Source organism: Hordeum vulgare, chromosome 7H (genome assembly GCF_904849725.1).
Source record: "Hordeum vulgare subsp. vulgare chromosome 7H, MorexV3_pseudomolecules_assembly, whole genome shotgun sequence".
Lineage (NCBI taxonomy): Eukaryota > Viridiplantae > Streptophyta > Magnoliopsida > Poales > Poaceae > Hordeum > Hordeum vulgare.
This window is the reverse complement of record NC_058524.1, coordinates 561,368,956-561,384,439: the sequence shown is the minus strand read 5'-3', so window position 1 is coordinate 561,384,439 and position 15,484 is coordinate 561,368,956. Positions and strand designations below refer to the sequence as shown.

Genomic DNA, 15,484 nt, shown 5'->3' with positions numbered 1-15,484 from the left:
GTACCCCCCGATACTAACCATAGTTTCATCAAAACAAGCAACCAACTCAACAAAAACAGAATCTATCAAAAACAGACCAGTGTGTAGCAATCTGTCTACTTCGTATACTTCTGGTACCTCAAAAAATCTGAAATACTACGAAGGCCTGGGAAAAAGGCCTATCAACCAGCAGCAAAAAGAATCAACTCAAAAGCTCTTTCTGAATAAAAATTAAAAATCATCTCGTGAGCGAACATTTCTGCCTTTTTCCAGCAGGATCAAACAACCATTACCAAGACTAGTCATAAAGGCTTTGCTTGGCTCAAACACAAAAAGAAACACAAAAAATACAATCACAAAAGAATTATGAAAGTGTGGACGCAACAAAACAGAAAGAAAAAAAAAGATAAATTCATTGGGTTGCCTCCCAACAAGCGCTATTGTTTAACGCCCTTAGCTAGGCATAAAAGCGATAGAATCACGTATCGTCGTCTTTGGTGCTCGAACCATAAGTGGCCCTCATCATGGATTCATAAGGCAATCTTATTTTCTTTCTAGAAAAGTGTTCCATGCCATTCCTTAAAGGAAATTGAAATCTAATATTCCCTTCCTTCATATCGATGATAGCACCGATAGTCCTTAGGAAAGGTCTACCAAGAATAATAGGGCATGTAGGATTGCAATCAATGTCAAGCACAATGAAATCCACGGGTACATAGTTCCTATTTGCAACAATAAGAAAATCATTGATCCTTCCCATGGGTTTCTTGACAGTAGAATCAGCAAGATGCAAATTAAGAGAACACTCTTCAATCTCATTAAAACCCAGAACATCACATAAAGACTTTGGAATTGTAGAAACACTAGCACCCAAATCACACAAAGCATTGCACTCATAGTTTTTTATTTTGATTTTGATGGTAGGTTCCCACTCATCAGGAAGCTTTCTAGGGATAGAGACTTCCAATTCAAGTTTCTCTTCAAGACATTTCATCATACCTTCGACGATATGATCGGTAAAGGCCTTGTTTTGGCTATAAGCGTGTGGAGAGTTCAACATGGATTGCATCAAGGAAATGCATTAAATCAAGGAGCAACTATCATAATTGAATTCCTTGAAATCCACGATAGTGATTTCATTACTACTCAAAGTTTTAACATCTTCTACTCCACTTTTAATGCTTTTAGCATCAAGATTGATGGACTCTGAATCATTGGGGCACTTTTCAACCAAAGTGCATTCATATCTTGCCCCATAATCATTAGGTTTGACACAAGAAAACAAAGATTCAATGGGAGTCACACCAAGCACTTTAAGATCTTCGTGATTCTCATCACGAGAACACGCCTTTTTAAGCCATTCATGTCTAGCACGAATTTGGGCGGTTCTTTCTTGGCTCTCAATCATGGAAACATGCATAGCTTTCATAGTTTCATCCATGTTGATTTTGGGAGGAGCACATCTAACTTTCAAAGCATCAACATCACTAGAAATTATATCAACGCTCTTAGCCAAATCGTCAATTTTGAGTAGTTTTTCCTCTATGGACGCATTGAAAATCTTTTGAGAGTTGATGAACTCTTTGATATTACTCTCTAGATCAGAGGGTAATCTATTGTAATTTCCATGAGTATTGTTCTAGGAATTGCCAAATTTATTAGAGGAGTTACTAGGAAAAGACCTAGGAACATAGTTTCCTCTAAAAGCATTCTTGTTGCCAAAGTTATTCCTACCAACAAAATTAACGTCCAAGCTAGCGTTGCTACTCTCAATCAAAGAAGACAAAGGCATATCATTGGGATCCAAACGAGCACTTCTACTAGCAACCAAATTCATTAACTCGTCCATCTTAGCACTCAACGAGTTAATTTCCTCTATAGTGTGTACCTTCTTACTAGTAGGTGACCTTTTAGTGTGCCACTGAGAGTAGTTCGTCATGATGTTGTCTAAGAGCATTGTGTCTTCTCCTAACGTGATTTTCATGAACGTTCCACCTGAGGCGGAGTCCAAGATATTTCTAGAAGCGAAATTCAAGCCAGCGTAAAAGATTTGAATAATCATCCAAAGACTCAAGCCATGAGCGGGACAATTTCTAATCATCAACTTCATTCTCTCCCAAGATTGTGCAACATGTTCATGATCAAGTTGCTTGAAATTCATGATATCATTACGGAGAGAGATGATCTTAGCCGCGGAAAATACTTGGATATATAAGCATCTTTGCACTTATCCCAAGAATCGACACTATTTTTGGGCAAAGAAGAAAACCAAGTTTTTGTGCGATCTCGCAACGAGAAAGGAAAAAAGGTTCAATTTAATCACATCATTATCCATATCTTTTTTCTTTTGCATATCACAAAGCTCAATGAAGGTATTGAGATGGGATACGACATCTTCACTAGGAAGGACAGAGAATTGCTCTTTCATAACAATATTCAGCAAAGCGGCATTGATTTCGTATGACTCTGCACTAGTGGCGGAAGCAATCGGAGTACTAATAAAATAATTATTATTAGTATTCGATAAGTCACAAAGTTTGGTGTTTTCGTTCATGGTGACTTCAGCAAGCAAGCAAGCACACAAGCAAAAAAGAGCAGGCGAGAAAAAGGGTGAACGAAAAGGCGAACGAAAAAGCTAAATTGGTAAAGTGGGGGAGAGGACAACGGCGACACCTACTTGGATGAGTTCTTGACTTGATCTTCCTCCCCAGCAAGGGTGCCAGAAATTCTTCTGCTACGACAACAAAAGTCCTTCCTTGGCGCTAGGAATTATTCTTGTTACTTCTCTGGTTTGCGTCGGCTTTGCCCTTGAAGAGGAAAGGGTGATGCAGCAGAGGAGTAGTAAGTATTTCCCTCAGTTTGAGAACCAAGGTATCGATCCAGAAGGAGGGCCTCTTCAAGTCCAGAGTACCTACGCAAACACAAACAAGCTTGCACCCAACGCTTCAAAGGGGTTGTCAATCCCTTCAAGATTATTTGCAAAGTGAGATCTGAAGGCGGAAAGTGCAATGAAGTAAAAAGTGTAAGGCTGAAATTACGGTGTGGAGTAGACCCTGGAGGCCATAGTGTTGACTAGAGGCTTCTCTCATAATAGCAAATATCACGGTGGGTGAAAAAATTACTGTCGAGAAATTGATAGAACCGCGCAAAGTCATGACGATATCTAAGGCCATGATCATACATATTGGCATCACGTCCGAGACAAGTAGACCGATACTTTCTGCATCTACTACTATTACTCCACACATCGACCGCTATCCAGCATGCATCTAGTGTATTGAGTTCATGTCGAACAGAGTAACGCCTTAAGCAAGATGACATGATGTAGAGGGATAATCTCAAACCAATGATGAAAACCCCATCTTTTTACCCTTGATGGAAACAACACGATGCGTGCCTCGCTACCCCTTCTGTCACTGGGTGAGGTCACCGCACGGTATGAACCCAAAACCAAGCACTTCTCCCATTGCAAGAATCATAGATCTAGTTGGCCAGACAAAACCCACAACTCGAAGAGAATTACAAGGATATGAAATCATGCATAAGAGAGATCATAAAAACTCAAATAAGATTCATAGATAATCTAATCATAAATCCACAATTCATCGGATCTCGACAAACACACCAAAAAAGAAGATTAAATCGGATATATCTCCATGAAGATCATGGAGAACTTTGTATTGAAGGTCTATGGTGAACTACTCACGCATCATCGGAGAGGTCATGGTGTTGATGAAAAAGCCCTCCATGTTCGAATCCCCCCTCCGGCAGGGCACCAGAACGTGCCCCAGATGGGATCTTACGGAGACAGAAGCTTGCAGCGGCGGAAAAGTGATTTCGATGATCTCCCAGTTTTTTGGGATTTTTCGGGAATTTATAGGTGCAACCCCTAGGTCAGGGGGCACTCAGGGGGCCCACAAGCCTGGGTGGCGCGGCCTACCCCCCTGGCCACGGGGTGGGGGCTTGTGGGGCCCCTGAGGCTCCCCTGCCTTGGCTCCCAAGCTTCCTGGTCTTCTTCCATTCCGGAAAAAATCATTTCGGGGATTTTCTTCCGTTTGGACTCCGTTTCAAAATCTCCTTTGAAAGGGGTCAAAAACATGGAAAAACAGGAACTCGCACTTGGCACTGAGTTAATAAGTTAGTCCCAAAAAATATATAAAAGGCATGCAAAACATCCAAAGTTTGACAAGATAATAGCATGAAACAATCAAAAATTATAGATACGTTGGAGACGTATCACTTTCCTATGGACTCAAATGCGATTTCTCACAAAGTGTAAAATGAAGAGTCTTCTTGCTTGAAGCTTTAGCCAATCCTATTCCTTCCTTCATCAAGGGGCATCTCCTCACAATCCTATATGCCAAGGCTGTGTGTGAAGTAAACCTGAAATATAGTAGGTAAAAGTGTTAGTACAAGAGACAATGTATGTTGTCATGAATTATCAAAACCACAAAGGGAGCATATGTGCTTTCAGAATGTCGCCAATGCCTCTGAGGGCTTCTTCTTTCTATTGATCCAAGCAATCCCCTCATGGACACTGAGTTCGGGCTATCTTATGTGCGCCAACCTTAGTGACGGGTCATGTCAAATATGTCATGTGATGGGTGAAGTGTCCCGGGATGGTACTCACAAGGGGTGCTCAGCCAACCCACTACGCCGGGAGGCAACATGGTGAGAGGCCGCTAAGCTCAGACACCGACAAGTACTAATTTAGAATGTTTCTTACCTCATGCTACCAAAATAATAGACCCCCTGAGCCATCTATCTTAACAATAACCTATTTGCAAGGACCTATATAAATTATAGGGTATATTAAAGGTAAAATGGATTATTTGCATATCCAATTTAGAAGGCTTAAAATAGAAAGAAATGCGGAATGGCTTGTTCTCCTAACCCTTATTCTATTCAGACTACCCCGCCCTACCCCCTATATATACAAATGTCAAAATTTCTTCCCAGGTTCCCCCCCCCATTCTATCATGCCGCCACACCACATCGTCTTCTACCTCGTGGCCTAGTATCAAGGAGCCCCCCCCCCAGGTCAAGATCTTACACCCCCCCAGGTCAAGATCTTACACCCATATTTTTGTGTTTTCCTAGTTTGAGCGAAATAACATGGATTTTCTAACACGCGAAATTACTATTTTAGATCTAGAGGAAGGTTTTCGGGTGTTGTGGTATTAGATCTAATCTATTCGACTGAAAGGTGCAGGATTTCATGGATCTGAACAGAACTATCTGGCAATTTGAAGGTGATGATGCGCCTTTGGTACAGGTAGAACATAAGGCTAATACAACCACGGATCTTCCCGTTGGTAATAGTGTGGGCATAGAAGAGGGGAAATCCATTATGGTCGGGAGTGGATTGGGTGAGCGTGTATGTTCCATCAATTGCATACAAATTCCAGGAAACACCAAAGTAATAGATGTGGACACAGGAGGGGTAGACAAGAAAGATGATTTGATGGTTCATTCTCAAGATAAGACGTCTTTCGTGTCTCTGCATAATAAGGGTTTTACTTACTCTAGAAGAGATAAATATACAAGTACGGAAGTTCAAAAATTAGAGAACAAAGATATAAACTCAAAATTGGAGAGTGAAGATGGTATCTCATTAGAGGAGCGAAGTAATATTTTTTGTGATATGAAGAAGGATATGAATGATGAAAATCATCTTCAACCTGCACTGGTTAGGAAAGATGAGGGGCAAAGTGCATTGTTAAAGATCTCAAACAATTCATTGATGTTTGGCAACACCCATAGTGATGAGGACTCCGGTACTGAGGAGGAACAGGATAATTTCTTCAATGAACTTGAGAAGTTCCACAAGGATAATTCAATCGAATTCAGGCCCCCAAAGTTCTATGGCAAAGGGTTGAATTACCTTAAGTTAGTGCTACACAATTTTCCATTTCTTAATGATAAAATGTCCTATGAGCATACTGAACCTATGAACTGATATTGACTATATTTGTGTAGGTTGTGGAGAAAGGTGAAAAAATTGGGTGGTTATTCCAAGGTGATCATTCTATGGTGTTTACATCCCTCTGTATAACATGAACTACGGATTTGATTCCCTTTATAGCTTTGCACTTACATCTAGATATGTTTTTTTACATTAGCGCATCTGAATTATTGGACATGCATTATATCCCAAGGAAATGAATATATCTCATAAAGTGTGAAACACCATTTTTTCACATTTTGTCCCATTTCATTTTCATCATATTGCACACAACCCACAAATATGTCTCTATTAATTATTTATTTAAGTGTGTTGTATGTTTAGTTAGTTCATCCGCCATATTTCTGACTAGTGTTAAACCATCATAACATCTTTTTGGTTTCTTCAAGTATTTAACTTTTTAGAATGAAATCAAATTCTACCACAAAAGGTAAAGAGAGGTAAATTCACAATCAAATGTACTACAATTATATTATAACTTTTTTTATCAAGAATCTATTTTCATGAATCCTCAATTGTTTTGGACGAAGTTCTATATCTTCCCAGAAATGATATAGTCATTCATCATTCATTGGACCTCCTTAGAAGCTTTTTGTATTTTAGTAAATTATTGATATTGTGGTAATGCACTACTCTTGATGGTAATAATTGTTTGGGAAACCATAATTACTAACGAGTTCTAGGAAAAAATAAATTAACCTCGTATTTCGTACCCAAAAATGGTCATGAGGAGAACACCAAATTAAGATGGAGAAGGTGTCTAACCAAAATATGTCCATCAATATTTATATACATACATATATTAGTGTACAACTAGAAAAGTGATGACATGCTCACATTCTCTGAAAAAAGGACACGAATTAGGACTCTTCAACACACCAAAATAAATATGATATACAATCCAGTTTTGTATGTATTAGACAATGTGATTCTCTATATTTTAATATAAATCTATTTTGCAATATTTATCCAATGTCCATCACATTCTAAATTACTTACCTATTGCATCAACAGGTATCATCAAAAAGAATGTGGCGTCAAGTGGGCGAGTCTTTTAAACCTCCAAAGTACAAATTCCACTTCTCCTCGAAGCATTTTGATGGCCTTCTCATTTATGAACCACATAATAAATTGTGAAATGACATAAGCTAGAATAAATTGGCTTGGTTTCATGTTTTTGACAATCATGTTTTTGTAGGACATGCACAACTGTTTCGTGGTCCTTCCGTAATTTCTATGAGAAGGTGCTTATTATATTTTGCTTGTCCTTTTATATTTCTTTGGTTGTGGTGTTATTATGGTTGATTCATGTAATGGTTAATGACCTGTTGGGTACCAAGCTAATCAGTGGAATGGAAGACATACTAAAAATATTATATATGTCAACTAAAATGAACCTTAACTAAATACAATAAATTCAACTTTTCTGAAGTTTCACGAATTTGTCAACATGACATTCTGGCCTGTATTTTAGCTTGTATAAGAAATATATGATCTGAGCATAAGTTTAGAATAATATTTAGATATATATTTGGTCGTAACATGTGTATTGGATCATGAACATCCAAGAAAAGAAGGTGGTGTCTCATGGTTAAAGAAATTGAAGTAGAATATATTTTAAATTATATCATGAGACCATCAAGATTAGTTGATTATTCTTGCAACTAACCCCCATTAAATACATTTATTTTTACCCATGTAGGTACTCCTTAAATATGAGAAGCCAAACAATGAAACATGTAGGTTCAAGGACATTCCATCTACCTTGACAAAACAAAACGCTTCAAGAAAAGAGGTACGAATTTATGAAGCGTAACATCGGCTATTACATATCAAAATCAAATAAATATGTATCGATTGTGTAGCTAATTGAATAAAATGTTCAAATTAACTTTAAATTAAGTTTCCATTTGAAATCCTGAAATCTATTGAACATGGTGTTGGTAGGATGCTAATGTATACATCTTGTATACAAAAGACATACACTTTCAAATGTGGCACCAGATCCTGAATGCTGACTCTAATTTTCATTTACAGATGAGTGAGACAAGTGTTCTTGGAAGAGTTAAAAGAGAGTCTGCAACTCTTGCTATGCAAAGATGGAGTCCTCAAAAATCGATGCGAAATGGTAAGTTTTATGGTTAATGGGGTACTTTACTTGAAGAAAGATGAAACTGCTAAGGGAATTGTATCTTTTGTGAATTTATTGATTACCCTCCATTTATGTTATTGTCTATTTTCGATTGGTCTTTTGTAGTTTCACAAAAGAGGAAAACGGTGCCAACCATTGAAGATGATAAAGATGTACAACGCGGAGTTGATAATACACAGTAAAGATCTTCTTTTAAACATATCCATAAACCATTAAACATAACCTTGTCAAATTTTGGTTTTGATTATTAGCCACATTTAGCTACTAGTAAATTCCATTTATGCACTTTTTACTCGCATAAAATTTATATTTTTGTTTCTTCATAAATACTCAAGAAAAGAATAAGACAACATCTAAATAAAAAATGTATTTCAGCTATTTATATCATATTAGTATAAGTTGTGCTATACAAACTAACGGATACACGATTAGAAGTTTTAAGAAATCACAAGTTTTGCATACCATTTTGTAGTGTATATTAGATTAAAACATATCATTTTTTATAAGTGAAAAGTTATTTTAGTAATTATTTTTTGGCGTACCTTATGCAATTTAAGTATTTTTTTCACACACTTTATTATAAGTTAGTTATTATTGTAGTCGAGTGAATAGATAGAAAAGTGGGTCGCCGAAACTATGGCATACACCCTTCGCTGAAGAATGACTTACCAAAATGTTAAACGAAAAACACACCAAACTATTACAACAATAGGAATGTTGTTTTAATAATAATATCATATGCTTTCTCTGTCTTGATTCTTCCATTTTAGCGGATGTGGTTGGCTAAAAATGATTGTTATTTGCAGAAGTAAACCAACAATCATCGATATGGGATCTCGAGCTGATTGGGTGAAGATAAATGTTTTTATAACGGTGAGCGCCACGTGTTAATCTATACTTCTCATTGAGTGATCTCAACTATGCCAATGATTTTATTACATTATGTGAAACAATTTCTATATCTCATATAGATACTACAAGATGTGGATGTTTAAGTAACATAAGTTGATCAGAAAAATGTTGAAAGTGTGTGTGTTCTATGGGCATTTGTTAAAATAATTACAATCTTTTGTTGCAGAAATATCACTTTCAAGTATATGCATTAGTTCCTGGCCTTCTACATGAAGAGGTATAGAAATTAAATAAATGCACAATAGGGGTGTAGTTATGCATTAGTTCTTTAGTTACTCACCATCTTTTTCATTTTTCATATATTTTTCTCATGCTTGTTGAAAAATATGGAGTAGTGAGTTTGCTTATAGATTTTTACAAATTCATATTTTTGTAGCTACTGGTTCTTTCTGATCCCATCGGTCGTTTAATAATTAATGGAGATCCTAGACAACTAGACAATCCATGGGGTCTTACTCGCTTCCATAAGGTATATCAAATACTTGAACTGCACCATGACGTGCCTACTATTTTATATTAGATTAGCTAAATGTGTTTTCCCTTTTATAGGTAATTCAATTGCCCTCTCGCATTAACCCGGAGAAAACCTTGACAAAGCTTAGCGAATATGGGAAGTTATATGTTTGTGGTGAATTTGAGAAGTCATCATCATAATGCACTCAAAGATAAAACCACTATGATATAGGTACATCCTAATTTTTTATAAACACAATGCAAATATCAAATAATAGTGTACATTGTACTCATTTAAGCTATTATTTTGGAGCAGTTAGAACACTTTAATATTTTTATTTTTAGATAACACTATAAAATATTGTGTTGGATCCATAGTAAAGAAAAATAGTGACTTCATATGTTAGGGGGTGTTTAACTACTATTAGCCTAACTCTCAACTCAACTTGTTAGATGCGGGCAAAAAATTTATAAATTTATGGGTTCTTGGTTCTAATTCAACTTCTTCAATTATGTTGAATTAAAGACAACATTTTTAAATGCTAAGTCAATTATCAGGATGCGTTATTTTATGGAGGGATGAGCATGACGACCCATGTCATACATGTAGTCTGGTGTTCTTACGTTCATGTTGAACAAACAACTATATAGTTCTTCTCATTTAGTCCCTTCAATATCCATATTCTTCCATGTATATAAACCAAGGATAAAGGTACTGAGTTAAACATGGAAAGAGCGATGTTTTCTTCCACATTAAAAATATCAAGTGACCTAGAGGGGGGAAACATCGCACGAAAAATCAACATTGGCAGAAGTGACATTGCACAAGTAGTTCCTTGTCTTAAAAAGGGACAAAACATATTGGAAGGGAAAGGTGTCATTAATGTGCTCCCAAAGTTGAACGATGGAGGGCGTAAAATGTAATTTTAGAATTTTCTATATATCTCTATCTTGGGTTAATTTACATGGTTGACATTGACATTTTTGCCCTTGTATCATCTTAACTTCACAACTGTCATGGTACAAAAATAACAAAGTATCACATGTATGAGTGCACGCAAAGAAAATGAAATTATTTTATTTTTTGGTTGATATTTAATATGCGTGTACTAGATTATTTTGAACTTCATTTATGATTGGATTATCATGCATTTGTATAACTAAGGTGCATAAATATGTATGTTACATGAGTCGATATGGTTAATACAAAAGGTCATTTATCAATATTATTGGGCAAGTAAGCTGTAGTAGATGTAAGCTCTTCCATTTCTAAAAATGTTGAACAAACCACATGTTTTCAAAGTGGCTAACTTGACAAACATCTTATGTCTTGCAGAATCCTCCTCTGAATTTGGATTTGGATCATATGATTGTGAATTGGGATGAAACATTTTGCGCCTCATCGTTGTTATACATTATGTAAACTAGTTTCTTGTGGTTTTATTATATGGATCATATATATTATCTAAAGCATGTTGCGTGTGGTTTTAGAAGTGTGTACGTTTATATGTTCAGAGAGACTAGCTCTATATTTGTGGCACAATATCGATTGAGATTCAAACATAAATTCAAGTTTTCAGCTAGTAGGTAAATATGCCTATAGCATGCTGCTATTGTCGTTGTTGTTATTGTTCACTATTTACCTTATCTGTTTACATTCAACAACATGAATAGAAGATTTGTAGAATATAGCTAGATTTTCTTATTATGTCGGTTATTTTCTATTTGGAACAGATAAATTCTTGAAACATGTATATTTCACTATGCGTTGTTGTTATTACTGATTAGTGGACCAACATAACCAAATGCTTTTATATCACCCCTCTAAACAATTATTTAGCTAGGGTTTTAGTTTTACTTTTGTGGGGATAGCTACTATTTTAGTTATAGCCACTTGTTTGGTATAGATAATCGATTATAGTAACCATGGTAAACATAAATATTATGATGTGTGATATCTACTAGTAATTTTTCTCTCGAGATAAACATGCATGCAAACATAGTTTACATGTGTGACATGCTTTATACCAAGTGAATGTCACATTTATCTCATTAGTACGGAATCAGAGACAAAATTAAATGGTCCATTCTATTCAGTGATTTTTGAACAAAAACATACCTTTAGGGATGCTGATACCATTTTAAGTCGCACAAGGAATATGGTCCAAGGTAGGTTTAGCCAAGGGATTTTCCATCATATCGGGGAAGTGACAGTCTAGGTTAAAAAGAGTGAATATGTTAACCATGGAGGAACATCACACTGGCCATAGATGAAATATTCTAGGCTAAAAAAGTGAGAGTCTTGGTTAAAGAAAGTGAGAGTCAAAAATTGAATGAAAAAATGTCCCGTCAAGGACCATAAAACTAACCATACACGTTAAAAATAGTGGATTTATTTAACAAGTACCTAGCCCACTCCTTTACCATTTCAAGGATAAAATATTTCATACATAATCAAAATAACCCATGATTTAATTCATGAGCAATGAGCATGATTATTAAGTAAACGTGAGGGACACAATAGTCAATAGAAACCTTAGTATGACCAAAATATTAAACCTAACAAATGTAAACATGATTTATTCCATTTTTCTCATGATAAAATCATTGCATAATTATCAATACAAAATTTCATTAGTAATTGGTGTAGAAGATCCAAACCAATGGTCTAATGGATGGGGTTATGTTGATGATCCCAATTTTCATCTTCATGGACATGGGTCTCGAGTTTATCGCCAAAATGTAACTGGACGTAATATTGAAGATATGGACCTAGATAGATAAAAATAGAAGATATATTAAGGGATTGATTTTCCATCCATTACTCATTATTATTTTTGAATGAAGATGCCGCTCACTCTTACTAGTTCCTCAAATTCACTCACTTGTTTGTAAGCATCAAGACTTCACCAAATTATAATTTATCACCCCCTTTGTAGCATGGTCATACACACACGTCCAGTAGGGGAATGAGATCTACATAGGATCTTATGTACTAATAGTCACCCAACGAAGCCATTAATCAAGCCTTCGCTATTAGGGAGAAATAGTCTCAATAGGTTGGAAGATTAAAATATGTATATTTTTCATATTTCATATGAAACAATGAGAACATGTAGTAGTTTCACTTGGTTATTAGGGTATGTAAGGGATGACACATTTTCGCAGTTAGTTTTTGGTTATACAATATATAGTGATATTTAACAATTAAGAGGGTGGTTTAATAAACGACTGGACTTCAAAAAATCTGAAGATTTAGTAATAATCTATGTACCGGTATTCTGGTTGTTATGTGTATCATGGAGAACCAGTTAAAGTAGGATATTATAAAAATGTATTCAATAGTTTGCATCTAAGAACCATGCTTAGCATGATCGGTAATTGGCGTAGATGATTTTAGCAAATCCGTCGGTAGGGGATCCCGACATAGTGATTAGGTCAGAGAGGAATCAAGCAGGCGAGTTTACCCAGGTTCATGCCTTCTCATAGAGGTAAAACCCTTCTCCTCCTATGTGTGTATTTTGATCGAGGTATACAAAGTACAACTATGAACCAAGGGACTGCATGATGTCTATAGACTAGCTCAGCCCCGACTTACATGGCATACCGGGTTCATAGGGTAACACAACTAGTCGGCTACATTGTTGGATGGGAGTCCTTCACGACTCCATCTTCCTTGATTAGCATGGAAAGGATTCTAGGGTCGTCATTATGGAGAGGCAGAGGCCGCCATGATAGCTGAACTGGCTTAGGGGTCCTCGGGCTGGCCCGCATGTCTAGCAACCACCAATGTTACACACCCATGGGTTGTGACACCGTCACTAGCCCCTAAACATATCTTCAAGCCTGGTTGCAGCTTGACCAACACTAAACTGCACATTAGCTTCACTATGCCAACCTTGAAACTGAGTTCTTCCCTAATAGCATCTACTCATAGTTGGCATCTAATTTGCCTGAATTACTACAAAATTGGAAGAACCACTCTCATCCTTAATAGTTGATGAAGATTGCTAACCAACGCCATGAAAGTTTCCCGCCCAACTGATGCATGTGGGATAAATTCCCATGATGTGTACTCCCTCCGTTCCTAAATATAAGTCTTTTAAGCGATTTCACTAAGAGTCTACATACGGAGCAAAATGATTGAATCTATACTCTAAAGTATGTCGATATACATCCGTATATGGTCCACTAGTGAAATCTCTACAAAGACTTATATTTAGGAACGGATGGAGTATATGAAATTCAATCTCTACAGTCTCATGAGTCAGACTAGACTGGTCTCGGTTGCTAGTCAAGATGGACCACATGTGGGACATGAGTCATCGGTCAACATGATGTGGGGCAGTGGGTGTGGGCCGCATGAAGGCCATGCCCCATATAGAGGTGGTCTGCGCCATGATACCCACCACAATAATGGAAACTCATTGATCCTCACGCACAATAAACAGAAGTAGTGGGATATGAAGGGATAGCCTTCCACGCAACTAAGATTGCTTGCCACCGCCACAACCCCCTTTTGTCCATAAATATGAACGGACAGATGTGGCGACGGGGGGGTTACGCTCTCAGCTTCTCTGCCCCTTGTTCTTCCTTGTGCCATTGATTTCTCCATTGTTCCACCCTGCTGCTTTGTTGTTTCACTGTGCCATTGCCCCACCACTCCGGCGCACCACTGCACCACAGTGATCATCAAGGAAGGCACAACCCATACTGTCTAGGGCCATTCGGCCTTGCTTCCAAAGCCAGATGATAGCCCTTTCATGCCGGGGACAATGAGCTTGACACGTAGGATGGCTGCCTCATCATGCTCCACTGCACATGTGTTGGATTGTAGAAATAAGAATATATCGAGTAGAGGGGGTGGATGGGGTATTTAAAATTTATTTCAGAAACTTGAAATCTTCCAGTACATAGCATCGAAACATAAACTAAGTAGTTACTTAACTACGAAAGGAAACTACACTGAGAGGACAGAAAAAGTATCAAAATAAAAAAATGTGATAACTGAAGATAAATCACATGTCTAAAATATTGCGGAAGATAAACTACTAAAGGTATGGCACGGATAAAACCAGTGGTTCTTGATGGCGACAAGGTGTTCCGTAGACCAGTTAAATCTTCTATAAAAGAGCTACGTTGTGTTGGAGGGACTGCTGATTTAACATCGAAGATAAATTATCTTCGTCTTGTTCTCCTTCACAACAAGTTTGTCAACTTGCGAAGATTACTTGAGGTAGATAATTTAGGCAATCTCCAAAACCTTCAATGACTCCGTGAACTGTAGTGACTCTTGGTTGTTGAAGACTTTGACGCTTAACCGTCTTGACAGTTAGCCGCTCTCAAGAGTAATTTGACAAGTGTACTAAACTTAGATCTCTGTGATGCTCAAACACTATCTACTTTTTCGGCTCTAGGTTTTCTCTTGGTGGATTAACTCAAATCCTTCAGAGTGAGGGTGTTCATACAAACTATCAGAATAACAGGGAGCAATCAACCATCTCGGTTGGAATGGGGTGGCTCTTTATAGCCGGGGGAGGCCCGAGGGGGGAATGACCATTCAGGACATGACGTCCAACCAATGGGCGAACAACACGTTTCAAATGGTCTGATTTTAGACGCACCTGGAAACTTTACTTGAGCAACAAGTAAGGCTTACTCCCCTGCTAAAATATTTTTCTCGCACTCTTGAAAAATCAACGTCTTTCACTGACAAGTAAATGTTTCAAATAAAAAAAGATTTTTGTCACGTATTATGGACTTACAAAAGTATGATTTTAGTGATGATCACTACAGACTATTCTGCTTCGACACATTCTGTTTTTGTTTGCATAGGTTGCTTATTTTGATTATGCTATGGATTATATTGGGGAGAATAAGTCGTGGAGAAGTTAGATTATAGTACCTTATGCAATAATTGTTGGGGAACATTGCATGGAAAACAAAAAAATTCCTACACTCATGAAGATCATTCTAGGAGATGCACATCTATGAGAGGAGAGATTGTATCTACATACCATTGT

General features: G+C 37.1%; 1 protein-coding gene across 2 annotated transcripts; it reads left to right on the top strand.

The window, feature by feature from the left end:
* The first annotated feature begins 5,132 nt into the window (after positions 1 to 5,132).
* On the top strand, positions 5,133 to 10,994 carry LOC123411915 (AT-rich interactive domain-containing protein 6-like). 2 transcript variants are annotated; one of them, XM_045104870.1, is made up of 12 exons: positions 5,133 to 5,868; positions 5,959 to 5,998; positions 6,959 to 7,011; positions 7,143 to 7,188; positions 7,647 to 7,739; positions 7,982 to 8,072; positions 8,202 to 8,274; positions 8,903 to 8,969; positions 9,175 to 9,225; positions 9,385 to 9,477; positions 9,558 to 9,693; positions 10,798 to 10,994. In XM_045104870.1, the coding sequence occupies exons 1-11, from the start codon at positions 5,198 to 5,200 to the stop codon at positions 9,660 to 9,662; spliced, it is 1,383 nt and encodes a 460-aa protein (XP_044960805.1). In that variant the 5' UTR covers positions 5,133 to 5,197; the 3' UTR covers positions 9,663 to 9,693; positions 10,798 to 10,994. The 2 variants fall into 2 exon arrangements, with proteins under 2 accessions (XP_044960805.1, XP_044960806.1); XM_045104871.1 differs by lacking the exon at positions 7,647 to 7,739.
* Positions 10,995 to 15,484: the final 4,490 nt, after the last annotated feature.

Coding starts and splice junctions, on each gene's coding strand:
- LOC123411915 (XM_045104870.1), top strand. CDS start 5,198: ATGGATCTGAACAGAACTATCTGGCAATTTGAAGGTGATGATGCGCCT. Junction 5,869..5,958: donor AAAGGGTTGAATTACCTTAA/GTTAGTGCTACA, acceptor ATATTTGTGTAG/GTTGTGGAGAAAGGTGAAAA. Junction 7,189..7,646: donor TCCGTAATTTCTATGAGAAG/GTGCTTATTATA, acceptor TTACCCATGTAG/GTACTCCTTAAATATGAGAA.